The following is a 26312-nucleotide window of genomic DNA, read 5'->3' as shown; positions in this document are numbered from 1 at the left end:
CTTCCTCCAGGAAGCCTCCCCTGACTTTGTCCAGGGTAACTGGCCTCGCTTGCCTTCTGCCCCTGCCATCCTTACAAAGGACACCCCTCACAGCTTCTGCCACACTGCATAGTCCTTATCTGTCCATCTGCCTCTCCCTGCAGGCGACTGCACTCCCTGGGGATGGGGACAGTGGCCCTGATGTCCTCAGCACCCAATGCAGAGCTGTGCAGGGCAGGGGCTCACATGGAAAATGTTCGCTGAATGAAGTCAACTGACTTCAAAGGTTCTGAGCAGGACTGTTCTGAGCTGGGTGCCCTGGCAAACAATCCAATATACATATTGGGGAGCAAAAACAATATACATAAATATGTGCTCATTGAGAAACATTTCAAACAACAGAAAAGCTTACAAATTAAAAAATGAAACCTTTTCAATTGTTTTCCAACCTACAACCTTTCATAAATCACCGCTGTTCTCCATGTGGGGTGTGTTCGTCCCACAGCTTCCCAAGCATTCCCTTTGACTTTATTTTACCTTTCTTTTTTGTTTTCAACGTAAATGGGGTCATACAGTACACATAATTGTATCCTTTATTTTTTTTCATTAAAAGTCCCATTTTGAGGTCCTTCAAAGTCAGCATCTGTAGGTTTATGTCATTCTTTTTAGTGATGGCAAAGCATACCCTACCCCAGTACTGTCACAGTGTCTAAATCCGAGGCTTGTCATTAAATCTCAGTAAAGCTGGGGACAAATGCCAGGTGTTTGGTTTTTCGATTTGGTGGCTTTTTAATTATTTTGCAGTTGCAAACAACATTTCTGCAAACATCTTCATGCCCAATTCTTTGTGTCCATGGGCACATATTTCTGTAGAATTGACTCTTAGAAGTGGAATTGCTGAGTCTGAGAGCATATCTATTTCACATTCTAATAGAGACTAGCAAACTCCCTCCAAATTGGTTACCAATTGACACTCACATCAACAATGCATACCTGTCTCCTTTTCTCCACATTCTTGACAGCATTGGGTGTTATTCGACTTTAACATTTTTTGACACATCTAATCATGTCAACCTTCAAATCCAGCTGAACTCTGATTAAAGTGGGTGTTTCGAGAAGCCCTGAGAACAGAGCCTTGGAAAGGGTGCCCGGTAGACAAAGGAGCCTCTAGCCTCCCAGAGTAGCCGTGGGTAGCCCCATTTCCTTTTCCTTGGCCAGGGAAGGAAAGTCCCTCCCCAAAACCCTTGGTCCTGGAGTCACGGCCCAAGCCCCTCAGCAGTTCCCTCAGGAGTAGAGGAACTCCTGGGTCAACCAGAGTCCACACAGAGGTGGATTTGCTTCTGGCAACATCTCCAGTCTGAATGTGATCCCAGGTGATCCTTAAGGAAGCAGCTGCCTTGTGTCCTCTGAAAAATGCTGCCTGCAAGGGAGGACATGCATTTGGGAGAACTGGAGAATTGCACACTTGGTTATGCACAGTGAGCCCAGGAGAATACGAAGCAAAGGGCATGTCCTGCAAGAACCACAGGTTTTGGAGATGTTAAGGTGGCCTGCTGGGCCCACAGAGGGGGCTTCTGGAGCACCAGGAGGCTTACCTCTTATTCCACCCCCTCCCTGCCACCCCAGACTAGAAGGAATCTATTCCGAGAGTGACACTTGGAAATAGCTTGCTATTTGTGTGGCCTAAAAAGATCTAGAGAAAGGGGCAATGGGGAATTTCCAACATTCAAACAGTCCCGGATTCATCAGATTCCAAGGTCCTCCTGGTCAGCAGCTGGGGGGTGCGGGGGCAGATGGCGCACAGACACCTGGGATCGTGTTTGCAGACTTTCATCTCCTAAGAGCCCAGGGATGGCCTCCAGGGCTGGCTGGCTTGCCTGCCTTCCTGTTTTTATCCAAATAGGCCTTATACAAAGATTTAAAAATGACTCATGGAAAAAGCCAAGCTAGGGAGGAGGGCTGGAGTTGGCCACCAAGTGGAGGACAGTGGGAGGCCTGCAGGGATGCTCATCAGTGACCCGGGAACCTGAGCGGTCTCCAAACTGCATCTGCAGGAAGGTCAGGACAGGAGAAGCGGGTGCCGGGGGACACAGCAAATGCTTATTGGAGAATGCCCTGGGAAAGAGAAAAACACCGGTGCTAAAATATATCCCGAGGTGGGCGTGGTATTTAATTTCCAACCTGCTTCCATTTCTATGCACTTAGACATCCTTTCCTCCTATGAGGGAGACAGAGTAGGCGTTATTATTCCTTTTTACAGATGTCCAGAGAAGAGGTGTCCTCCCAGGTAGCACCTTGACCCAGATGCAACGGTCCTCCTCCCAGTTTCTTAGGAACTTGTGGGCCTTATTTGCCTGGCCAACTGTTTCCCATCCTTTAGGGTTCAAATCAGCCTCCAGAGCTGTCCCCAAGGGTCCTACTGTCAGCTCTTCTGCTTGTGTCCAGCTGACACTCCGAGCCATGTCCTGTGATTGCAGGTTGTACCTCTGTCACCTCCTGGCTACACGGTAGGTAAACTCCTCTCCCACCTCCTCCACCTCCCCTGGCCTGGCCTCTCCCACCCAACATGGCCAAGCAGAAGTCTGTGGAATAGCTGGGTGGGAGAGTCAGTGGATGCTAAGGGAAAACTAGACAATGCTACCACAACCTGAAGCCAAAGTAAGCCAGGGTGCCTCAGATGTGCACCACCTGCCTGGCAAAACCACCGTGCCGTTCTGAGGATCCCAAATCTACTCAGGAAAAGGAAAAAGACAATCCCGGGCTCTGGGTGGAGGGTGGAGGTAGAGAAGGAAAAGAAGCTGGGGTCTGGAATGCCTCAAAGGTGCTGGCACAGGGAGGGAAGGAGCAGGGTGGGGCTCCTGGCCTGGGCGCCTTCGAGAACGAGCGGAAAGGCTCCTTTCACTGGAAGCACGGAGGCCCTGAGCAATTCCAAGGGCTCCCTCTCGTGGCCATTTGAGGCCAAAGCTGAGTGTTCAGAGGCCAATCCCACATTTTCCTCTTAGCCAAGGGTGTAGAAAATGGGTTCAGAAGACAGGGGAAGAGCACTGGTCTTGGAGTCGGATTCGTGTCCTGATCACCCACCAATTCACCAGGTTGCATTGGGCAAACCACTCCACCTCTCAGCCTCCGTTTCCTCATCTGGTTAATGAAGTGGTCTGCCTGGCACCATGGCTCACACCTGCAATCCCAAAGCTTTTGAGGCCAAGGCAGACAGATCATTTGAGGTCAGGAGGTTGAGACAAGTCTGGGCAACATAGCAAGAGCCTGTCTGTAAAAAAAAAAATGTTTAGAATTAGCCATCGTAGTGGGGCGCACGTGTAATCCCAGCTACTCAGGAGACTGAGGTGAGAGAATTGCCTGAGCTCAGGAATTTAAGGTTACAGTGATCTGTGATCACGCCATAGCACTCCGACCTGGGTGACAGAGCAAGACACTGTCTAAAAACAACAAACTTGGAGGGTCAGATGAGATGAACAGCTCTCACAAACGGGAGTGTGGGGCTAAACACGCTGCACATGTTATCTTAGCCTCTCCCAACGACACGGCAGGATTTTGCCTTCGGGATGACAGTGACATTGATGAGTTTTTGCTGTGCTTAGCTCCATAGCACAGGCCAGCTCTGGGCTGAGCACTCCACATGTGATGGCAGGCAGGTGCCACGTAGAGGAAGAGGTTGAGCATCAGAAAGGTTACATGACTTACCCTTGGCCACCAGCTGGTGAGTGGCAGAACTGGGGTCTGAAGCCAGATTTATGGCTCCAGAGCTCCCCACTCTCCTTGCCCATGGTGTTTCTCACGGTTTCTAAAGTCCTTTCCATCTCCAGCTATCTGTGACTCAAGGTGTCTGCTGGAGAAAAGAGATTCACAGGAAACAGTGGGGGCTTGGCAGGTAGACAGGATAGGAACCAAAGAGACAGTTGACAGGCAGTCAGGCCTAGAGCAACCTCATAGACAAAAAGCACAGTCTTTACAGGAGAAGAAATTATGACTGCCACTCTATTAGCCATCAAAGCTATGCTTTCCCACTAAGGAGCATGAGAAAGGGCACCATTGTCTAAAAACATGTCGAACAAAAATGTCATCAGACTTTTTTTATAAGCTTTGCAACTGCCCACACCAAACTTGCTGCCTCTGAGGAGCCTGGCAGTTCTTGAATATCCAACCATTTATCCATCTATCCAACCATCCATCCATCCATCTATCCACCCACCTATCCCCCCGTACCTCCATCCATCCACTCATCCATTCAATTGCCTACCTATTTACTTACTATCCAAAGTGCCAATCCAGTCACCCATCTCCCCATCCATCCATCCATCCATCCATCCACCCACCCATCTCTGCATCCATCATCCATCCATTCATCCATCTGTCCATCCATCCATCCAACCCTGAAGCCAAAGAAAGTGAGGGTGCCTCAAATGTGTACCCTCTTACCCATCCATTCATCTGTCTGTCCATCAAACATTGCTGAGTCCTAAGTTACTGGTGCCTTATTTTCAAGAGTCCCAAATTGGATATTATATGTCTCAGACATGTAGGCCAAAAAACACAGAAATATGTTGCATTAATTAACTATGGCAACAGATTGCTTAGAAGCTTGAAACAAGTGTTGATTACCTCACACAGTACCTGTGGGTTAGGAGTCTGGGAGTGGCTGAGCTAGGCTCAAGGTCTCTCATGAGGTTGAAGTTAAGATGTTGACTGGGAATGGAGGCTGTGCTTCCAGAATAGCTCACTTACATGACTACTAACGGGAGGCCTCAATTCTCTATTGGTGTTTGTCCCAAGTCCTCTTAGTGCCTCATCACATGGGCCTCTCCTCAGGGCTACTTGAGCATCCCCACAACATGGCAGCTGGCTTCCCCTAGAGTTGATCCAAGAGAGAGCAAGGAGGAAGCTGCTGAGCCTCTTAAGTCCTCATCTCTGAAGTCACAGATGGCCACTTCATATCATTCTGTTTGCTAGAAGAGTCACTAAATTCAGACCACACTAAGGGGAGGGATACTAGGCTCCAATTCTTAAAGGGATGAGTATCACAGAGCTTTGGACATACTTTAAAACTACCGCATGTGTGGAAGATGCCAAGATAGAGTGTGAAGGATACTGAGAGGCAAGAGGGAGAATGCGGTCAATTCTACCTAGAATAATAGAGGGAGTCAAAGAAATAAAGCTCTATTGAGGTGATAATGAATGAGCTGAGTTCTAGACCTGGAATGTGGCCTTAACCCACTATCCCCTTCTGGGTCTCTGTGTTGTGAAAATAAATGGGGACAACCCAAAGGAGATCAAACAGAAGCCATTCATTGTGAGCTTGCCACAGCAAGGGAGTTGGCCACTGTCACTTGTATTTGACAGAGACTCCCAGGCAGGCAGGGTGAGGGGAAGCATCACGCTGAAAAGGGGGAGGCTTCAGGTGTGCCCTGATTGGAGGTTGTTGGGATGGGGAAGTGGGAGTGGCTAGCTGGAAGCCGGACATCTCATTTGATTGCCTTAGGAGCATTTTTGGCTTTCTCTCATTGGTATTGAATTGGAAGCAGTAGTCAACAATAGGGAAGCTGACCAGGACTGACCGAGCCCTGATCATTCTGGGCCTGTTGCCACAGAGGTTTGGTTTGTCTTCCTGGGCTGCTTGCTGCAGAGACTGTGGGCCAGGGTTCTCTTTTCCTACACTGGCAGGCCATTGTCCGTTTGTACATGTGAGCTTTTGGGGTCCTCCTCTGAAAATCAAAGGTTGGTTGACTGAGCTCTGAGGTTCTGCAAGCCCTGACATTCTGAGGATCTGGCTTCTTCACCTGGTAATGAGGTGTCCAGAGATGGCGATGTGCTGGATGGAAAAAGGACTGGCCAGTCCGAGTGGCTGCCACGCCAGAGGTGAGGTCTTGTGGACAAACTGGGAATGAAAGAGAGGGAGATGCCTCGATTGGACCCTCCTCTCTGTGGGCACTCCCAGGAGTTTCCAATTCGCAGCAACCCCCAGCATCCCAGCATCTTTGACTGTGGACCTTGAAAGTTACAGGTCACCTCAGGTGACTTCCCCAGTGCACACGTGGATGCTTAAATCTGCATTTCTATCTTCTCTCCAACTGGCAATCTTATTCTTGCTTGATTGCCTCTGGAGACAGCAGGCTCACTCTCAATGGAGACAAGGATGTGGTCCATCTGCTCTGGCACACAGGGCAGCTTCCAAGATGGCTGGTCCATCTGCAGCATGCTCAACCCCTGAGCACCCATCCCACCACATCCTCCCAGGCTGACCCTGCCCTTCCCTCTTCCCACGTACAACAGCGACTGAGGCTTTGCCTGAGGAAGGCCCCTGACAAAATGAGAGGGGAAGGTGAGAAGGGAACCCGGCCTTTTTCCTATGCTACCTCCATGGGGAAGCCTTTTCATCAGATTAGCAATGGTCTGGAGGAAACAGGACACAGGACTGGTAAATTTTGACATGGAAATGGAAATGAGGAAAAACTGTATGTGCTCTTCAAGTGCGATGTCATCATTATGACAGCACAGACCTCCTAGTGTCCCCGTCTCATCCGATGGTCACCATCACCCTGAGGGGCATGGCAGGGCAAGGTCCCCCTTCTTAGCGTGTGACTCTACCACCTGCCCACCTGCCCAAGCCTGCAGGTCTCCCTGAACTTTTCTCCTCCTTTATGCTCCCATATCTGACCCTATAAAGTCTGTTTCCTAACGGGCACAGGAACCCATCCTTCCTGTCCCTCCCTGGCCACGGTAGTGCAGAAGTCATGCCTAGGGACTGGGCCCCGACAACCTGGGCTCAAATCCTAGTGTTGGCATGAACAAGTTGTGAGGCCTCTGGCGCCCAATCCCACCTGGTTAAGCCCATCTCTCATCCCTGCAGCATCCCTTCCGCACCACCCAGCAGGATGGGCTTCCTGAAGCCCAGCCCACCCTCCCTTCCTCTGTTCCAGCCTCTGCCCCATCAGCCTATCCTCCAGGTTCTGTCACGCCAAGCACCCTACACTGAGGCTGATGAGCAGAGGATCTAGCCCAGTTCTTCTTGAAGGAGATGGAGGGGTTGGGGCTGGGTGAATAAATATACCAAACAGCCTGATGATACAGGCCCATTCTGCATGGAATTAACGTCACACACAGGTGGAGGCAGCAGCCCGGTAGGTGGGCTGCTGGGGTTTGTATCCAGCTCTGCCATTTACTAGCTGTGACCTTCAACAAGGCCCTTCACTGTTCTGTGCCTTAGCCTCCTCATCTTAAGATGGGCTGGTCATAGTACCTGCTCATGGGTTGTAAGACAGATGGTCCCTCCCAGTGTGCATGGGCATCGGCCATTCTGTTCAGGGGCTGCAGAGAACAAAAAGATGGAGGAAGAGTGAATTTGCTCTCTGCCGGTGACTGCTTGCACTGGGACATCAATCTTCTGCCCTCAGTGCTGCTGGTTCTCAGGCCTTCAGATCTGAACTGGAATCTCCACAGTGGGCTCTACTCGGTCTCCAGCTTCCAGACAGTGAATTGTGGGACTTCTCAGCCTCCACAATCACGTGAGCCAATTCCTTCTAATAAATCTCCTTGTGCGCATGTGAACTGTTGGTTCTGTTTCTCTGGAGAATTCTGATTAATACACCACATGCTTAGAATAGTGGCTGGCACATAGTAAGTACTCACTGAGTATTAGTCAATATTACTATCTTACCTGGTTCCATAAATACCCTCCCACTGAAAAGATGTTCCTTTGTGTCTCACCTTGGAAGTGACAGGGCCACCAAAACCAATCCTTGCATGTTTCTCTAGGAGGCCTCTCTGGTCTTGTCTGGTGTCCATGAGCCCAGCTGCACCAGGGACTCCAAGGGCAGGCCTGTGGGATGCTGAGAGCACTGGCCTCCTAGTGCTGAGTGGGCCAGGGTCCCTCTGGTGGCTGCCACCTGCAGCCTCCTCTAGGCCTCTGCTGGCCACACCTCTAGGTGTGGGCAGCTCTGGGTGCACACCAGTTTTGGGGATGAGGCTGGGATCAGGGAAAAAAGTATGTCTGCTTGTCTGGTAGGATCTGCCTCCCAACTCCACGTGACTCAGTTTAATTCAATTAACTCCAAAGCACTCTGAGCCCCTACTCTGAGCCACTTGGATTGCCAGGACCCCAGAAATAAGCCAGACCCAGTCCCTGTTGTTAAGATATTCTATAGAGCCTCCATCTTCCTGCAGATGGGCTTCAGGGGTTGAAGAGGGGGGCTGTCACCCCAGCCATCCAAGTCGCAGCCACAGCTCACCTCTCCAACACATCTCGCATTTTGGTCTTCAGCAAGACACTTGCTTAAAAGAAAATTTTTCTTTTTTTCAACAGTCTTGGAAATAGGGTTCATATTAAATGTGCCCTTGAAGTATGAGTTTGATTTTGACAGTGAATAAGGGAGTGAGAGGAAAGAGGGCCGTCCAGGTAGAGAAAACAGCTTGAGCAAAGGTGTGGCTGTGTGCTTCTCAGAGGGGAAAGGGACATTTATTGAAGATCTGCCCAGAGCTGAGTGTGAGTGAGTTCCTGGCTATTCAGCTCTCACGAGGGCCTACAAAGAGGACACTATTATCCTCATTGACAGATGAGGCTCAGAGAGGCAAAGTAAAGGTCAAGGCATAGGCTTGGGAATCAAACCAGCTCGGAGATCTCTAGCACACATGCGCTTTCTGTTGCCAGAAGCTACTTGAGGGGAGGCAGAGTTCCAAGCAGGTTTCATGCTGGGTGTGGCCAAGATGGGCTCCAGTGGCTGGGCTTGAGTTAGCATGGCTCCCTGGTGTTGGAGCAGGCTCAATGGGCAGAGTTGGGCTAACAGGGAGGGCTTGGAGCTGTCATCATTCATGGCCGCAGGGACATGGTGCAACCATTTATAATTAGAATTATAACTTAAACCACCAACAAAAAAAGACTTGATAAGCACCTTCACCTCCCAGCATATACATATCACATCTATTACTGCCACTAAGAACTGGAGACCAAAGGAAGCTGGTTCAGAAGCCCAGCCCTGTGTTAAGGTCCCAGGGGTCTGTGCAATGTGGAACTATCCCAGGGAACAGGTAGCTCTCTCCTGTGTCCTCCCAAGGCTTCTGGAGTTCCCAGGATATTCATCTTATAAAGTGGCTGGTGAAAAATAAGCCATGAAAACAACAGAAACGTGATAGGTAGGTAAGTAGATAGATGGGGGATTCGATGGATGGATGGATGGATGGATAGATGGATGGATAGATGGATGGATAGATGGATGAATAGATGATTGATAGATAGATCATAGGCAGGAAGGGAGGGGGCCAGGCTGGGAGTTGGCAAGGATACTGCCCCACAGTCCTGCCTAGTTGGACAGGACCAGGGCCAGCTAGGAGCAGGGAATAGATGGAGACGAAGCAGAGACGCTGCTGTTAGAACAAAGGGCCCAGAGGCTGCTCTGTGCAGAGGCTGCATCGCCTTCCAAATACAGGGTTCAAGTGTACAACTAACATCCCCAGGCAGAGATCTTCCTTTGATCAAAGCTGTAACCCCAGAAAGTGCTGGCACATAGTAGGTGCTCCAGGCAGAGTTCTTGAGTGAATGTGTGGAAAGGCTTGTCTACATCCTCATTGGACTTTGTAGGTAAACTGTCCTCCCAGCTGCCCCAGGCCTGGAAGAAGCACTACGTGTGCCCCAACTTGAAGGACGGGTGGTATCAGGAGCACTGGCTGTGGGGCCTGAGAACCCAGGTGTAAGGTCTGACTTTGCTATTAACTGAGAGTTCAGCTTGTACATGAGTCACTGCATACAACAGCCCTCTGAGGTGGACACCACTATCCCCATTTTATAGATGAGGAAACTGGGACCTCAAGAGATCAAACCACTTGCCCATGGTCACGGAATGTGGCAGTCTTCAAACATGGCTCCTCAAAAAAGTTTTTTAAAAGAAGCAAAGAAAAAGAATTTTTTAAAAACAAAAGAAAAAATAAACATGGCTCCAAAGTTCTTCAACCCTCCTCCCACTGATAGGTGAGGTTTACATCCCTTCCTCTTGAATCGGGGCTCTGTGACTGTTTGACTAAGAGAATACCGTGGAAGTGATGTGGTGCTGATTTGGGTTTCTGGGCTCCAGCCATAAAAAGGTAGCAGGCTCTACTTCCTTTCTCTTCAGATATTTACATTTGGAACCCAGCCGCCATGCTGTAAGGAAGCCAGGAAGCCACAGGGAGAGGCCACTGGAGCTGTGTCAGAGGCAGGCCAGCTCAGGTCATAGCCAACAGCCAGCATCAAGGCCCGGACGTGAAGTGGGGAGGACTTGGAGATGGCTTCGGTCCTGGCTGTCAAGTCACCTCCAGTCTTTGAGTCTTTCTAGCCCCAGACATTGCAGATGGAGATAAGTGGCTCCCACTGCCCTTTCTGAATTCCTGGCCCATGAGTATCACTGAGTTCTGGGAGGTTGCTACAGCAATAGTGACAGGGACACTAGGGAGAGCAGTGGGGCCATGTCTGGAAAGCAGGTCCTGCTGACCCCAGAACCCATCTCTTCTCCACTGCCTCAGTTTACCTGGCACATCTGCATTTCAGATGTGCTGCCTGAGGTAATGGGGCCCTTGAAGGGTGACTCGGCCAAGCCTAGGAGGTTCATAAATATCACTCCCAGCTGCTCTGTGGGCTGACACATCTGTGTAGGGCTGGCCCTTAGGAAGAGACCAATGGGAAGTGTCAAGGAGCTCCCTGAGCTCAGACGGATGTGGACTCTGATCTCAGGTCTGCCAACTCCTAGCTGTGTGAACTTGGGCAAGTCACTCTGTGTCTCAGTTTCCTCCTCTGTACAGTGGGGTTACCAGGAAGGACCTGATAGCCCTGTCGGAGGACTCCGTGTGTGAGACTGAGGCCCCGTGTGTCTCCGTGAAATACATGTTATAAACACTCTTAATCGTGGCTTAAAAGACTCAGAACCTTAGCTCAGGATGGGCCAGCATTCAATGGGAAGGTCACGGGCCCCAGAGCAGGGCTGTGTGGGGAGGGGGAGATTCAGGCATTGGCCGAGGTCCAGAGCAGAATCCTCTCCTGTCCTGCTCCAGGGAGCTCTGTGCAGGGAGTCAGAAGCCTATATCCCAGCGTGCAGCTTTTAGAATTTTTTGGGAGGGATCATGCCCTAGATATTCCTTCCAAATGAGATCACCATTTGACAGGACTGACAGTGACTCTCCAACTCCTACTTTGTGTCTCTCTGGTCACTGTTAATATTGAAATTAACATAGATTTTAATTCTTTTTAAATTAATTGTCTTAATATTCCAGTAAACTTTAATATTGTTAATAACATCTAATTAATTTGAAAATACACTCTGTATCTATGAGCTCTAACAGTGAAATGTAGCAGTGAATGTATGCATTAAATGTGTTAATTCTGTTCCATGTCAACACTGAAAATACCATCATTTCTGCCCCCCTGGTTTAGCATGTCTTTAAAAACATTTATTGATCTATAATAAATAATAGTTGCACATATTTTACGGGTACACGTGATACTTTGCTACATGTATGTGTTATGTAATGATCAGATAGGGTACTTGGGATGTGCATCACCTCAAACATTTTTTTTACTATAATGAGAGCCTCATAAAATGGACATGGCGCAGGGCTCCCCTGAAGCCAGGCTGGGTGTTTCTGGGGACTGTGATCATTTCTGATAGGACTCAACCTCCTTGGGGAGAGACCTGGCAAGAGACCTGCCAAGACCCTGGCTGCATGGCAAGAGAAACTGAGGCAAGGTCCCAGAGGCATCGGCTGGGCCCCTGCTTCAGAGTAGGAAGCACTCATCCACTGACAGTGTATCTCCTGGGTGCGCCTGTGCATGAGGCCCTGTTCCAGGCATAGGGATACGGCAGGAGGCAAGAATCCAAGTCCCTCCCTGCGGGACCTGTGCTGTGGTGGGCAGTCAGGAAATGAAGTGCAGTCAATGCCCAGAGATCTCATGTGCTCAGTGCTAGAGAGGAGAAAAGCAGAGAAAGAGGTGAGGATGGGGGGTGGGAAGCCCGCACTAGTGAGTGAGTTAAGACAGAAAAGAGGGGGAGGCTGAGCCGTGCAAGTATCCAGGGCAGGAGCTGGCAATATTTTTCCATAAAGGACCAGACTGTAAGTACTTGCAGCTTTATATGCGCTCTGGGGTCAGTCACAACCCTCAACTCCACTGTGGGAGGGCAAAAGCAGCGTAGACAGTAAGTCAATGGGTGGCCTGGCTGTGTTCCAATAAAACTTTATTTACATAAACAGGTGGTGAGCCTAACTGTGCAACCACTGAGCTAGGGGAAGAGAATTCCAGGAAGAGGGAATAGCAAGTGCAAAGGCCCTGGGCTGGGAGTGAGGCTGGTGCCTGAGGAACAGCAAGGGAACGGATGTGGCTGGTGAAGGATGACCAGTGGATAAGGTTAGAGGAATCACTGGCAATGGAAGAGGGAAGGGGGAGAGAAGAGGCTCTTGCTTGACTAGGCCCTGGTCAGGGTTCATCCGGGGACCCTCACCCTGGGGATGTGGCTACAGACCCAACTGTAAGCTCCACTGAACACACGTGAACTCACATCCACCGCCATGCTTCTTGCTCTGGGGAGGACTGGCTGAGATCTGTTGAAAAATCAGCAAGAGTTCTCACCCTGGGAGTGGTCTGCGCCCTCAAGCCCAAGTCTGACACTTCCCTGTCTTCTCCTTTATCTATTGTCTACATGCTTGTTACCGGTGGAGGGTCCTGACTACGAGTCATCCAGGTTCCTGGCATTTTGAACAAAGAATTGGACAGAATGCACAAACAAAGCAATGACAGAATGAAGCAATGATTTACTGAAACGAAAGTACACTCCATAGAGTAGAAGCAGGCTTGAGCAAGTGGCTCAAGAGCACTGGCTGCAAATCTTCTACGGTTTAAGTGCCCTCTGGAGGTTTCCCATTGATTATATAGAGTTACACCCTACATAAATGACCAGTCTGACTGGTGGCAGGAGGGGATCGATCAGAGGTACTTTACATTTTTCATCTGCAACATAGTGGGAAAACGGGTAGGGTTTAAGGGAGCAGCCTCTGATCCTTGTTATTTGGTGTGGAAAGATGGGGTTTTCCTTTTGATTCAGTTCTAGGAAGTCAGTGTGACTCTCCCTAGGGTCCCTGCCTCCAGACCCTATTCCCCTGCCTTACACTCTTCCTCCCAGTCTCCCCTCCACCCCAGACCAGCAGAGCTAAAACAACCCCAATTCATCCTTTAGCCTGTTGGGAAGGGGCCCCAGCCCGGGAGTTGGGCACTGTTTCTGCCAAGCTTATCAGATAAGAAGTGTTAGGCCCACACAGATGAAATCACTGCCCAGATGAGGGGGGCAGGAGCAAAATGCAATTGTCTAACTCCTAAGGCGTGTGAGTTGCCTCTGTGGGTGACAAACATGTTCCAAGGGGTTTACCATGTGCCAGGCACTGGAATGCCATCCAAGGGGCCAATGTTGGTCTAGGAGAGCTCACCTCGGTGGAGGTAAGGGGGCGGCAGTACTCATGGCAGTAATTCTTCATAGTCCCAGCATGCCCCACCAGGACTGAGTCAGGGAGCATGGGAACGGAATGCCGAGGCAGGCGAGGATGGCCCTTTGGCTGATGATGCAAATGCCCCTTTCCTGAGGAATGACGGCATATTCAGAGAATTTTGAAAAAGTGTGTTATGGGCTAGATTTGGGTTACAGACAGCTGTGATCAGAGGCCAGGAGCTAAATGATAGATGCCGATGAAGAGACTTCTATTACTCAAGTAGGACAGGTACTCCAGGTGGCAGGGGTGGGGGCTGGGAATTTGTAAGGCAAGAGGGCACAATGCCCACCCCCGACCCCACCTTCCCCTAAGGGCGCTGTAGACACAGGCTGAGCCCAAACCCCAGCTCCTCTGCCACCTATCTCAGTGACTAGGACAGAGTTCTATCTTCCTGATCCTCGGTTTCTGAATCTGTCAAATGGGGAGAACAATACCCATCTCACGTTTTATTGACTCATTGTTGTATTTGTTTAGTGGGGATTAAATGAGATGGCAAATATCCAACTCTTGGGGAATTGCAGTATTCAATGGGAGTTAGACCCCTGCCCCATCACCTTTCCTTTGGAAACCCCCATCCCAGGAGGCAAGGGATCCTCTCTGATGAGGGTATGCTGTTTATGCAACATACCTGAGGGACAGTGTGACCAGAGGGGTGGGAGTCAGGCACTGAGGATGCACTTGCTGTTTACAGATTGTTTTATGACTGGCTATTGGAGCTCCCAAATGACTCAGGAGCCAACCAACCATTTTACTCCATGTTCTGGTTTGTTTGTTCATTCATTCAGTCAGTCAGTCATTCAGTCATTAAGCATGTATTACATGCCTATTCCATGCAAAAAAATACATGAGAGATTCAACCTTTCTACCTAACCTTATCTCACCTCACTCCCTGCAGCGACCTCTCCTCCCCGCTGGACTGAACTTCTCACTGTCTCTGCTCTCCGAAATGTCTAACACTCTCCGTCCCGGTGCCTTGACTCCAGCTATGGCTGTTGCCATCACTGCTGCCTCTTACTCTTGAAACAAAGCAACATGTTAGAAAGATCCCAGGTTCAGAATCAGGAAGTAAGGATTTGAATTTTGGCTCTGCCTCTCACTAGCTGTTAAGTTCTTTAGCCTACCTGATTCCCAGTTTCCTCATCTGCCGGATGGGAATGATACTAGGATCTATCACAGAAGGTTGTTGTGAGAATAAACACTATGAGATGTGTAAGATATCTATTATGTCAGTGATATCTAAGATATCTAAGTCAGTGCCTGGCTTGGAGTTGAAATTAGTAACAAATGTCTATTGAACGGACCTGAGGAATTCTGGCCTGGGAGGTGGGAAACTTGAATCTTGGTCATAGGAATGTGTGCTTGAATAAGTCATTGCTTTTCTCCAGGGGCTCCAATCCCTTGATTAAAATTGTAAAGTTGGATCACCAGAACACCAAGTATTGACATCCCTGGCTTTCCACCCTGTATTTCTGAACTGGATCCAGGGACACCTGGCACACAGCCGGCTTCATCTCCGTTCTCCGTCAGGGAAGACATCACTAGTTGATCAGAGCGTTCTATCTGCTGAGCCCCCGGAATCTCTCCACAGGGCGCCTGCCAGCCATCGCCAATCAAACCAGAGGTGACGGTTGAGATCAAACAGACTTTTCATTCCTGATCGGTGCCTGGGTGAGTGACGAGGCCTATCAGTGCTGGAAGACACAGTCAAGGTGATGGATGTGTGGGGGTAGTGGAGTGTGCAGAGCAGAGGTGCGAATGTGGGACAGTGGTCCATTTAGGACGTCCCGCAGGGCACAGACACTACCGTGTCACTTTTGTCCCACTAGCCCTTCTTTATGGCTTCACCTGGGTAGTCATTATATCCAGCCCAGGGTACAGGCGGAGGTGAGGGAAGGGCGCCGATTATGAACCGGGTGGCGTGTTCGTTTGATTTTCATGGCTGATGTCTTAGTCCTCATCAGTAACTCGCCAGGGAACCACTCATAGCTCCACTTCAAGGGTGAGGAATAGGAGGCTCGGAGCTTACTGATCATGATGATTAATCATAAAACCACAGTAATTGGCTTGGGTTGCACTCCAGCTTCACCCCTTTTGGCTGTAGGGTCTTGGGCAAGTCACTTAGTCAACCTGTGCTTCAGTGTCCTCATGTGTAGAATAGGCACAATAGCAATATCCACCTCATTATGAAGGTGTTAATACACATGAAGTTTTTGGAACATTATTCAGCATTTAATAAGAGGTCAGTAAACTATTTTCAAGACTGTTGGAATGGATTTCGTATTCATTTTGCTATTCCCAGCACCTCAGAAAATGTCCTGTACATAGTAGGCGTTAATTAAATGCTTTAGAACCACTTGTTGAGCATTATAAATTCCCCAGAAAAGTCCAACATAGGTCTTCTTGTTGCCGAGAAAGACTCACATAGGTTTTTCTTGTTGTCAAAGAGGACATCTCAAAGAAAATAACAAAAATACGCTAAGCCAAACAAAAATGCAAGCACAACATATCAAAATTTGTGAAATGCAGCCAAAGCAGTGCTGACAGGAAATTTTATAGCACTAAGAGGCCTACATTAGAAAACAAGGAAGCTCTCAATCAATGATCAAAGTCATCCCCTCAGGAAAAGAAAAGTGAAATATGCCCAAAGTAAGAAAAATAAAGGAAATAATAAAAGCAGAAGTCAATGACACTGAAAACGGAAAAAGAAATAGAAAAATAAAAATAAAAAAAAGAGCTGGTTCTTTAAACAGATCAATGAAATTAACAAGCTTCTAGCAAGACTGACAAAAAGAGATAAGCTATAGATTGATACATCAGAAATAAAATGCAGCCAGGTGTGGTGGCTCACACCTATAATCCCAGCACTTTGGGAGGCCAAGACAGAAGGATTGCTTGAGCTCAGGAGTTCCAGCCTGGGAAAAATAGTGAGATCTGCTTTCTACGAAAGGAGACCAGCCTGGGAAAAATAGTAAGATCTCCTTTCTATGAAAGGAGACCAGCCTGGGAAAAATAGTGAGATCTCATTTTTACAAAAAATTTTTAAAAATTAGCTGGGTGTGTTGGCACGAACCTGTAGCCCCAGCTACTGGGAGGCTGAGGTGGGAGGATTGCTTGAGTCCAGGAGGTCAGGACACTGCCGGATGCCATAATTGTGTTACTGTACTGCAGTGACAGAGCAAGACCTTGTCTCAAAAAAAAAAAAAAAAAAAAAAGAGAGAAAGAAACAGAAAGAATGGAAGGAAGGAAGGAAGGAAAAGAAAGTCAGGCTAAAATAGTAAATGTTTTGATATTATATCTTAGCATAATAAAAATTGTAAACAGGCTAAAGAAAAAAACCACATGTTCATGTAAATTGATGCAGAAAATTCATTTGACAAAATTTAACATCCATTCATGACCAGAACTGCCAGAAAATTAGGAATAGAAGAAAGTATCCTCAATTTGATAAAGAGGATCTACAAAATTCCCACAGCTACATCCCATCCCATGGTGAAAGACCGAAAGCTTTTCCCCTAAAATCAGGAACAAGACACAGAGGTCTGCTTGCACCACTGTTATTCAACATGGAACTATTTGCCTGAACCCCACCCCTCTTGAGACTCCACATGGTGAAGATGGGCTGGGCTGTCCTCTTTTCTTGGGGCTTGAGTCCTCAGACTCACCAGCTCCAACCCCACTCATTCATATCCCTTTCAAGAACCCACGGGGGAGTGCACATGGTCTTACCTGATTTGATGAGGTTGAATCGCACTGATTTATATTAGGAAAAAGTAAATCATTTGCCACATATAAGTAGCACCGACTTGTGGCATGCTAGCACCATATCCATGTGCTCAGCATGGAGGTCAAGAATTGATGATGTAATTCGTCCAGGAAACTGAGGCCTAGAGAGGGTGAGTGACTACCTCAAGATCACACAGCCAGGTAGGGGCTGAGTTCAAAGATCTCATCTCCAAAGCCAGTCTCCCTCTAATGGTACAATAATGTGGTTGAAACCTCTTCCAGTGTGGTATTTGATCACACTGACAGTGGTCTCTGTCGCTGGAGGTGGGCTGCAGCCAGGGGTGATGGGGCTGGCTGAGCCTGGCTGTGACTCCTCTGGGGCATTACCAGGTCTCTGCCTCCTCTGAGGACAGAGCCACACCAGGCAAGTTCAGCAGGTCAGGAAGCCCTTAGCCTGGCAGCCAAAGGGGTTTGCTTTGACCCGATGCCTCCTGTTCTCAGGAAGCAAGAAGCACGTCCGTTCTGATTACGGCTGACAGCCTGCCTTGGGCTGGTTTTTGATAGAAATATTGTCATTATGTAAGAAGTTACATAAATCATCTTGTGATGTCTGCGTCGCACATCCACAGAGGCACTGCCGGGCTGCTCTGTCCTCTGCGTGGCTTTTGTTATGTTTCCCGAGCTGGCGTGGTCGGCCAGGCCTATCTCTCCCGGGCAGGGGTGGCTGGGGAGAGTCTGCAGCTCCAGGCTAGCACGGGCCCTGGGTGGAAGATGGGCCCTCGCATTGGTTCACAGCTGCCGGTGGGAGCAGCATCTTAGGATCATCCCCACCCCAGCGTTGTCATTTACTGCCGGTGGGAACTTCGGCAAGTTTCCAAGCCCATTCGTGCCTCAATTTCCTCATCCATTAAAGAGAGTAATCATGGCACCTGGGAAGAACAAAGGACAAAATATGTCACGTCCTTCCATCAACTAGAACTTTACACTCATATGATCAGGTGTGAGAATGAATACGGTGGGGTTGGCAGACCGGGGCTCCCTCCAGGATGCTCTTCCTGACTGGCTCTGCCACCTTGGATGAATCACTGCCCCTCTCTGGGCCTTTGTCGTCATCTCTAAAATGAGAAGTCGGCCCATCTTTTGGAACTGAATTTCCTGTAGAGGTATGAAAATGTAAAATCTCCTTTAACAGGTATTTTTGGCAATTTAAAACATTACCAAACATGTACCAACAAACAAATACATTCAAATGCATTTTAACTCACAAGGTGACATGCTAGGCTGCCAACGGGTGAACTTGGGCAGTCAGGTGAACTCCTCGGGGTGCAGGTGATAGTTTCTTCAGGGACTCCATTCATTGGATGACTGTCCTATGATCATAAGAGAAGTTTTTTTAGGCTGGGCTCACAACTGTAATCCCAGCACTCTGGGAAGCTGAGGCAGGTGGATCACCTGTGGTCAGGAGTTTGAGACCAGCCTGGCCAACATGATGAAACCCTGTCTCTACTAAAAATACAAAAATTAGCTGGGTGTGGTGGTACGTGTCTGTAATCTAAGCTACTCGGGGGTCTGAGGCAGAAGAATCACTTGAACCTGGGAGGCAGAGGTGGCAGTGAGCCAGAGATAAAGAGAGAAACCTGCAGACGAGCTCCCTTCCCTCCTGGAGCTCACCTGGTGGGCTCAGCTCACCTGGGTGGGGCAAACAATAGACAGACAAAAAAAAAAAAAAAAAAAGGCAGCAGCTGTTTACAGTCCACAGGAAAAGTCCTGTTCAGTGGAATGGGCAAAGTATTTAATTCATAAACATTTAGTAAGAAGCTACTCTGTGCCAGGCTGTAGTAGGGATCAGATTACAAAGGGAGGTTAAACTTCATCTTTGGCTCCAGGCACACAGGCATGGGAGAGGGTGTTATTAACAACGCTGTAAGTTGGCGGAAGGCATCCTGGAGGAGGGGATGTTTGAGCTGGGCCTTGAAGAATTGCTGAGAGGACAGGATTGGCTGAGTTGGGCCCAAGAATCACGTTTGAGGCTTCTGTGGGGGTGTCACCAACTGTAAATGGGAAATAATCCCCTCCCCGCCCAGACGCAGGCAGATAATGAGCGAACACTGCGAGAGTCTCATGACTCGCATGATTACTGCTGTCTTTCCTCCTGCCTATATGGCCAATCAGAAAAACACAGAGGAGCCATCCCTTGTGTCAGAGGTATCCAGAGGCCTGGCCTTAAGCCACAGCTGCCTTGTCTCCCCGATCCTGACTTCCCAAAGCTGCAGCTCCCCATATTCCTGAGCCGGGAAGTTCCAACGTTGGGCTAGAAGAGTGGAATGCCGGACGCGTGGAGAAAATCTGGTCTTCTCGGCCGGCAGCACTTAGGCAGGGTCTGGTGCTCCAGGAGGCCATGTGGCGAGGCAGATCCAGCTCAGCCTTTGCACACAGACGGGCCTGGCTTCAAGTTCAAACTCTGCTGGTTAATGCTATGCGGTCTTGGGAAAGCAATTCAACCTTGCTTACTTCATTTGTCATGGGCAAACGCACCGCCACTCTCACGGAGCGGCCGTGTGAGGTCTTCGTGTGGTCATCGAATACGGCTCTTGTGGCTCTTGGCACGTGCTGTGTGTCCACATATAATCCATTTTCTTCCACTTTTCTCTCCCCTTCCTTTCTCTCTTCCCTCTTTTCTTCCTTTCTTCCTCCTCTCTTTCCTCAAAAAGTGTTTGGTGGAAGAACAGTCTGCGTTAAGAGCTATGGAGAGAGTTTTATAAGACATCAACTCACCTCCCATGGAGTCCACAGGCCTGGTGGGGAGGCGCACTACTGGCTAAGAAAGGAGAGACAGCTTCACAAATGGGCAGTGCAGAACGGGCAGGCAGGGCTACAGGTGCCATGGGATCTTGAGGAAGCTGGGACCCGAGCTGAGTGGCTCCAAAAGATCTTGATGCCCTTAGAAGAGAGGAGATCTTCCAGAGACAGGAAAGATGCAGCCCACATAGAGTGCAGAAACCTGGGTGAAAGGGCAGAGCACAGAGAAGCAGGCAGTTAATTGGTCAGGTACTGGCTGCCAGAGAGGTTGGAACTCTTGGCTGTGCACACCGGCCTCACGCCGTAGGCAGCAGGGGACTGGCCCTGATGGCCATGGGCCCTCAGGGCGCTCTCTCCAGCCATGTGTGCCAGGCATTTTGGAACAGAAAGGATGTTTCCTGCCTGTCCCAGTCAGGATGGGCCGGGACGTGCTACAGTGACATAGAGCCCGCACATGTCTGGCTCTCAAAATGAGGAAGGCTTGGCTCTCACCCATGCACAGGCTGCTGCAGGTAGGAGCAACCCCCCAGGGCACGCAGTGGCCGACAATCTAGGGTCTCCAGTCCAGCAGCACCTCCATCTCGGTCCACACTTCCCCGACCCTGCAGCAGGGTAGGGGCAAGAAGAATACAGTGCTGGCTTTCAGGCCCTAAATTGAGTTATAGCTTGTCAGCACTGGGCCATCTCCTCCAAACTCTTCATTTTGCCTGTAAGGACCCTCAGGCTGGGGGAAGGGGGGATGGCTTGGAGTCAGGCCATAGCAGCTGCCTATTGGCCAGTGGGAAGGAGTGGGGCCATCACTCCTGGTTGGAAGCCCTGGCCCTGCCCTGCCAGTGCCCCCAGTCTGGGCGGGGAGACTCTGGAGAGGAGTCATTGGCATCTTAGGTTGTAGTATGGAGGTGTTGGTTGGCACGTAGACCACCAGCCATCTGGCTGATGAGGGAGACAGGAGGAGAAGGCGGTAGAAGGGGAAGAGGAAAGGAAGGGGAAGGAGAGGAGGAGGGGAGAAGAGGAGGCTGAGCCTGGGCAAGAAGATGACAAGGAGTGAGAGGGGCCCGTGAGCTGGCTGGCACTGAGGCGCGACCATTAGCATTTCCCAGGCAGCCGCCCTCGCCTTCAGCCTCACCTTCCCTCTGGCCAGTTAGTGGGCAGGGCCAGCGCCGACGCTGGGCTCCCTTGCTCTCTCAGAGCAGCCCTGCTTGCAGCCCCGCCGGCGTTGGCACGGTGACAGTAGCCAAGTGTGCAAACTTGTGCCATTGTCCACAGGCCAGGGGGAGCCATGGAAACTGGCTAATATGACACAGGAAAATGTTTGCTGATGGCAATTCTATGGGCTTTGTCCACCTCTTTCTCCATCATGACGACTCGATTTAAGTCCCTAACTGTTTGACTACAAATGCAAGGGGACCGTGCAACGCCAACCTTTTGTCCGGCTGCGCTGAATGGGCAATTCAGGCTTTGTGCAGCTCAATTGAGGAAGCAAACATAAAGACAAGATTCCTGAGAGCTCCAGCTCCCTTCCCATGGATATCCCAGCACCTCGTTAGAGAGTCCTTCCTCGGCCACCTTTTCCGACAGGCATCAGCGCACCTCCCGACCTCGAAGGTCCTCCATACCGGATCCCTGGGGGATCCTGGCAGAGAGGGTAGTGGGGGTGGCAGAGGGGGAGAGAGAGAGAGACGCAGAGATAGAGAGAGGAGTGAGAGCGAGAGAGCCACTCAACACTCAAGGACAGCGGGAAAAGCAGCCCGCCCCGGCTTACCCTGTCCGATTGTCTGTCTGCACTGGAGCATGGCAGCTGTAGGCCTGGAGTCTTTGGGGGGAGGTTTGCAAGCCCGTCTCCACCAGGCCCAACCCCTTCTCCATCCTGGACATTTTAAACACACACACATCCCACCCCCTTAAGAAACTAGGGAACCGAGGTCAAGGGGAGGCGGGGCGTGGAGTCCGAGGAGAGTGGGGCTGAAGGGTAGAAATTTACCGGGAAATGATTGCATTTGGGAGCTGTCTTTTTTGTGATGGTCCCCATGGTGACAATTTGTGACGGCAAAGAATGTGGGAACGGGGCGCCGCCGCCTGATTGGGATGCTTTGTATCTGGAGAGGCGCTCCTGATTGGCCTGAGGGGCCCCCCAGCTCCGGGGAGTTGTCCTCCATTCAGCCCACTCAAGGGCTGCACAACTGCTTCCAGCCGGACGGAGCTCGGCCGGCTGTGCCGGGGCCTGTCCCAGGTCTGCAGCGGGGAACCTGCCGGGCCACGTTGGTCGGGCCCCGGCCGGCACCTTTGGTCAGTGTGGAGGCCCGGCGGCTCTGGCCCGGCTGGGTGGCGGGTGTGGGGCAGGCTGGGGCCGGGGGGAGGGGTGAGGTGCGTGGGTGGCGGCGGAGGAGGCATGAAATTGCTGCAGATGCTTCTTCGGGGGAGTCCCTACTGCCCACAGCCTGAGATCTGCCCGCAAGGCAGGTCTCGATTAAGTGCCAGACAGGGGTCCTGCCTGGTCCTGCGTGAGAGCTGGGGGTGGAGCGTGGGGACTGAAGAGGGGGGGTGGGGGGCGTGGGGGGGGGGGGGGGGGGGGGGGGGGGGGGAGGCTACCACCAGGGAGGAAGGGGGCTTGGCCTTGCTTTAAAGTGGAGCAGTCACTTCAGCTCAGAGAATAAACACCTCACCGTTGCACACCTTGGCACCATGGCGTGTGGGAAACAGGGCAGGCTGGGAGTGCGGGGTCTCGTGTGCCAGCCCCAGCAATGCCACCTATAGCTGGGTCACCTTGGGTGAGCTGCTTGACCTTTCTGAGCCTTGGCTGCAAGAGGAGGGCACCAGACCCAAGCTGGCCGGACGGGGCTGTGCCATCGCCCGCGGCTTCCCAGGTGTGCAGACAGCACTCAGCCACTTGCACCCGCAGCCCTCCACCCAGGACGCTGTTTAGGGCTGAGGGGTGCTGGGGTGGGGACACCATTTGCAGACAGGTGCTGTGGTCTTTTGGGAGGGCTGGGTGTGGTTGCTTGGAGAGACTCCGATGGCCTGTTATGTCCCCCAGGTCAGTTCGGTGTCCTTCCCCGGAGCTGCCAGCCACCAGCAGAGCCCACCCTCTTCATGGAAAGCTTCGTGCGGTGGCCCCCTGGTGATGGCATCTGACAGTGATGTGAAGATGCTGCTGAACTTCGTGAACCTGGCGTCCAGCGACATCAAGGCAGCCCTGGACAAGTCTGCGCCCTGCCGACGCTCCGTGGACCATCGCAAGTACCTGCAGAAGCAGCTCAAACGCTTCTCTCAGAAGTATTCCCGGCTCCCTCGGGGCCTTCCGGGCAGGGCCACAGAGCCCTACCTGAAAAGGGGGCCTGACGACCGGCCCGGGAGGCTGCTCCTCGATTTGGGCCCTGATTCCAGCCCTGGCGGGGGTGGGGGCTGCAAGGAGAAGGTGCTGAGGAACCCCTGCAGGGAGGAATGTCTTGCTAAGGAGCAGCTCCCCCAGGGGCAGCAACCAGAAGCTGCCCGGCCTGGCCAGGTGCCCATGAGGAAAAGACAGCTGCCTGCCTCCTTCTGGGAAGAGCCGAGGCCCACCCACAGCTACCATGTGGGGCTGGAGGGGGGACTGGGCCCCAGGGAGGGATCTCCCTATGAGGGTAAGAAAAATTGCAAGGGCTTGGAGCCCCTGGGGCCTGAGACTGCCTCAGTGCCCATGTCTCCAAGCGCCCTGGCTGAAAAGGAGTCACTCAAGATGCCGGGGGTCTCCCTGGTGGGCCGCGTCAATGCCTGGAGCTGTTGCCCCTTCCAGTACCATGGACAGCCCATCTACCCAGGCCCTCTGGGGGCCCTGCCTCAGAGTCCTGTCCCCAGCCTGGGCCTGTGGAGGAAGAGCCCGACCTTTCCTGGGGAGCTGGCGTACCTCTGCAAGGATGCGGACGGCCTGGGGCAGAAGGTGTGCAGGCCTATGGTGCTAAAACCCATCCCCACCAAGCCGGCCATGCCCCCACCCATCTTCAACGTCTTTGGTTACCTCTAGGCGGGCTGAGAGGGCCTCAGCCCCCACCTCTGGCCTGCAGGAGTGTGGAGGTCCCCAAGGCGCTCTCCTGTGAGGAGGTGGCTGGTCCATGGTGTGGCCTCTTCCTTTTGTGTATGTGTGGGAGGACTGGGGCCGGGCTCCTCAGGGAGACACCTTCCGGCCTTGCAGCCTTGGAAGCTGTGGGGCTGGGCCTGGTCGGCCCCTCCCCAAGCAGGCCAGGGCCCAGCAGCTCATCCTGCTGTCCCTGTGCTAAACATGGGTGGGGGGATGGTGCCCTTCATTCCCACCACCCCAGAAGCCAGAGTTACACATCTGTTCACCTGCCACCCACTGTGTGAGCCAATCTCAGTTGTTGTTCTTCTTGTTCTTTGTACATATTGAGAAAGTTGAAAGAATAAAGACATTTCTTTTGGAGTTTCCATATCGTGGGTGTCAGGAAGTTGAATGACCCCCAGGCTGAGGGATGTGGCAGCAGTTGCTGGTTCCAGGGAGGCCAGGACTGGCTGAAGCCTCTGAGATATCTGGGAATGGGCGCTGGGGCCAAGAGCTTGGTTCAAAGGAAGGAGGGTGAGGAGGGGAGGAGAGGAGCCACCAGGGAAGGACACCCCCAGGGTCCAGCATGCTCCGGAGAACAGGCGCCGGAACCAGGGAGGTGGGGCTGTAGTCCCAGCTCTGCCATGTGCTGTGGGGCCCCACCCTTCCTCTGGGGGGTATCCTCACTCCTCCTGCAGGATGACGAGATGAGAATGGGTCTCTCCGCAGTGCCTTCTGCTCTGTGTACTGCCTCAGGGAAGCCTCTGTGCCGAGGTGGTTGTGCCCGACTCTGGTGAGAGGGAAAATCAGGCCAAACAGGAGTTTGGTCCGTGGGCAAAACAGGTAGTTTGACCAAATTGTTCCTCTTGTAGGCACAGTCTTGGAGTCTGTGTCCACAGGCAAAATAAGTCAATTTAAAAAATAATAGCAAACTCCTCTGAACCTCATTCTCTCCAGCACATCCAAAGGGATCCTCTCTAGCTAATCCAGATTCCAGGTTACCTGAGGATGGGTCTTTCCCCAGGCCTGGCACATACCAGGTGCCCCATCAATGCCATGATAAGGCCTCTGCCTGTGACAGTGCAGAGGGCAGCACCAGTGGCAGGAAGTGGCCCTGGATTTTGCCCTTTTAGTGTCCTGCTAGCAAAGTCACCTGAGGGACCTCCACCTGCACGCAGACCCAGGTTTGCTCTGCTGCTGTGGACGGGGCTCTGTGGCTGACAGAGGGTGGGCGTGCCGGCGTGCCCAGCTGCTTATTAGAACAGTTTCACAACTAGAAGGGTGCAGGGGGCCAGTCCTGGCTGGGACTATGGTGCTCTCATCAGCAGCACGATGTTGGACACATTCATCCTTCCTCTGTGCCTCAGTCTCCTCACCTGTACAACGGAGGACTGGACTGGGAATAGGAAACAGGTGTACCTCCCTCTGCTGCACCCCAGGCAAGTACCGGCTGCTTGCAGGCTCCCTCCTTTGGAGCCTGGACATGGCCCCTGATTCTTCCTCACTAATACAGGCTGCAAGATTGGTAGTCGCCAAGGGCCCCTCCGACTTGTCTTGTTTTACTCCAGGATTCCCTGGAGTGGGGAGTCCCTGGAGGGGCAGCCCCCTCACCGGGAAACCAGCCAGTGGTTTCTGTCCAGTGGCCTCTGAAGACTTCAAGGTCACAGAAACAGGCACAACCCTGGGCAGAGCTGTTCAGAGTCATTATCTGGCCTATGGGATGGGGACGATCCTCCACCTGGACCCTCAGCCTCAGATTGCTCTGGTCTTAAAGAGCAGAAAGGGGCTGGGGGTGGGGAACCCTCCTCTGCCCTCTGTGCAGCATCACACAGGCCATCTGAATCCATGTCGATGAGCCTCAGCTCCCTACAAACTGCATAGCAGGGGTTTAAATGCCTGCATCCTGGCCTGCCATCTACCAGCTGTGCCATCTTGGGCAGGTTACGTAACCTCTCTGTGCTGAAATTTCCTCATCTGGAGAATGTGATTGATAATAGACCTGCTGCATAGGTTGTTGTGAGGCCAATGTGAGTGCCCTGGCCCACTGTCACCCAGATGCTCAAAGCATCACCAACCACAAGTCACCTCTGGTAGTTGTCTGGTGGTGTCTCTAGGTCCTGCCACGCCGACATTTTAATACCGTTAATGGGCTGTGCTACCCGGGGGATGATGTGCCTGGACCACCCAACCAACCACACCCGCTAGCGGAGGAGCTGGGCTCCGGGGCACATTCTCCCAGGGTGCTGCCTGTGTCCAGTCCTGCCTG

At 51.5% G+C, this 26312-nt stretch overlaps 1 protein-coding gene and 2 long non-coding RNA genes across 5 annotated transcripts; 1 reads left to right on the top strand and 2 right to left on the bottom strand.

Annotated features, from left to right (window-relative positions):
- Positions 1-558: 558 nt before the first annotated feature.
- LOC116557833 lies at positions 559-3217 on the bottom strand. Of its 2 annotated transcripts, none has more exons than XR_004271722.1 (2): positions 3061-3217; positions 559-2197 (listed from the first exon to the last, which is right to left on the bottom strand). It is a non-coding gene; the product is annotated as an uncharacterized LOC116557833 (long non-coding RNA). The 2 variants fall into 2 exon arrangements; XR_004271721.1 differs by having other exon boundaries at positions 3069-3217.
- Positions 3218-7132: 3915 nt separating this feature from the next.
- Positions 7133-21938, bottom strand: LOC116557834. Of its 2 annotated transcripts, XR_004271724.1 has the most exons (6): positions 21776-21938; positions 18802-19956; positions 17218-18394; positions 14170-14172; positions 8883-9082; positions 7133-7302 (listed from the first exon to the last, which is right to left on the bottom strand). It is a non-coding gene; the product is annotated as an uncharacterized LOC116557834 (long non-coding RNA). The 2 variants fall into 2 exon arrangements; XR_004271723.1 differs by lacking the exons at positions 8883-9082; positions 14170-14172.
- Positions 21939-22078: 140 nt separating this feature from the next.
- On the top strand, positions 22079-24427 carry FAM181A (family with sequence similarity 181 member A). The gene is made up of 2 exons (XM_032287549.1): positions 22079-22299; positions 23048-24427. Exons 1-2 carry the CDS (start codon positions 22099-22101, stop codon positions 24011-24013), a joined length of 1167 nt encoding a protein of 388 aa, XP_032143440.1. The 5' UTR covers positions 22079-22098; the 3' UTR covers positions 24014-24427.
- Positions 24428-26312: the final 1885 nt, after the last annotated feature.

This window comes from Sapajus apella, unplaced genomic scaffold, assembly GCF_009761245.1.
Source record: "Sapajus apella isolate SASKATOON/1434 unplaced genomic scaffold, GSC_monkey_1.0 scaffold20, whole genome shotgun sequence".
NCBI lineage: Eukaryota > Metazoa > Chordata > Mammalia > Primates > Cebidae > Sapajus > Sapajus apella.
Note: the sequence above shows the minus strand (reverse complement) of the source record. Positions and strands in the feature narration are given on the sequence as shown.

Excerpts from the sequence above, each read along its gene's own strand:
- FAM181A (XM_032287549.1), top strand. The coding sequence starts at position 22,099 with ATGCTTTGTATCTGGAGAGGCGCTCCTGATTGGCCTGAGGGGCCCCCC. Across the intron at positions 22,300-23,047 it reads GGCCCCGGCCGGCACCTTTG|GTCAGTTCGGTGTCCTTCCC; the intron begins GTCAGTGTGGAG and ends TATGTCCCCCAG.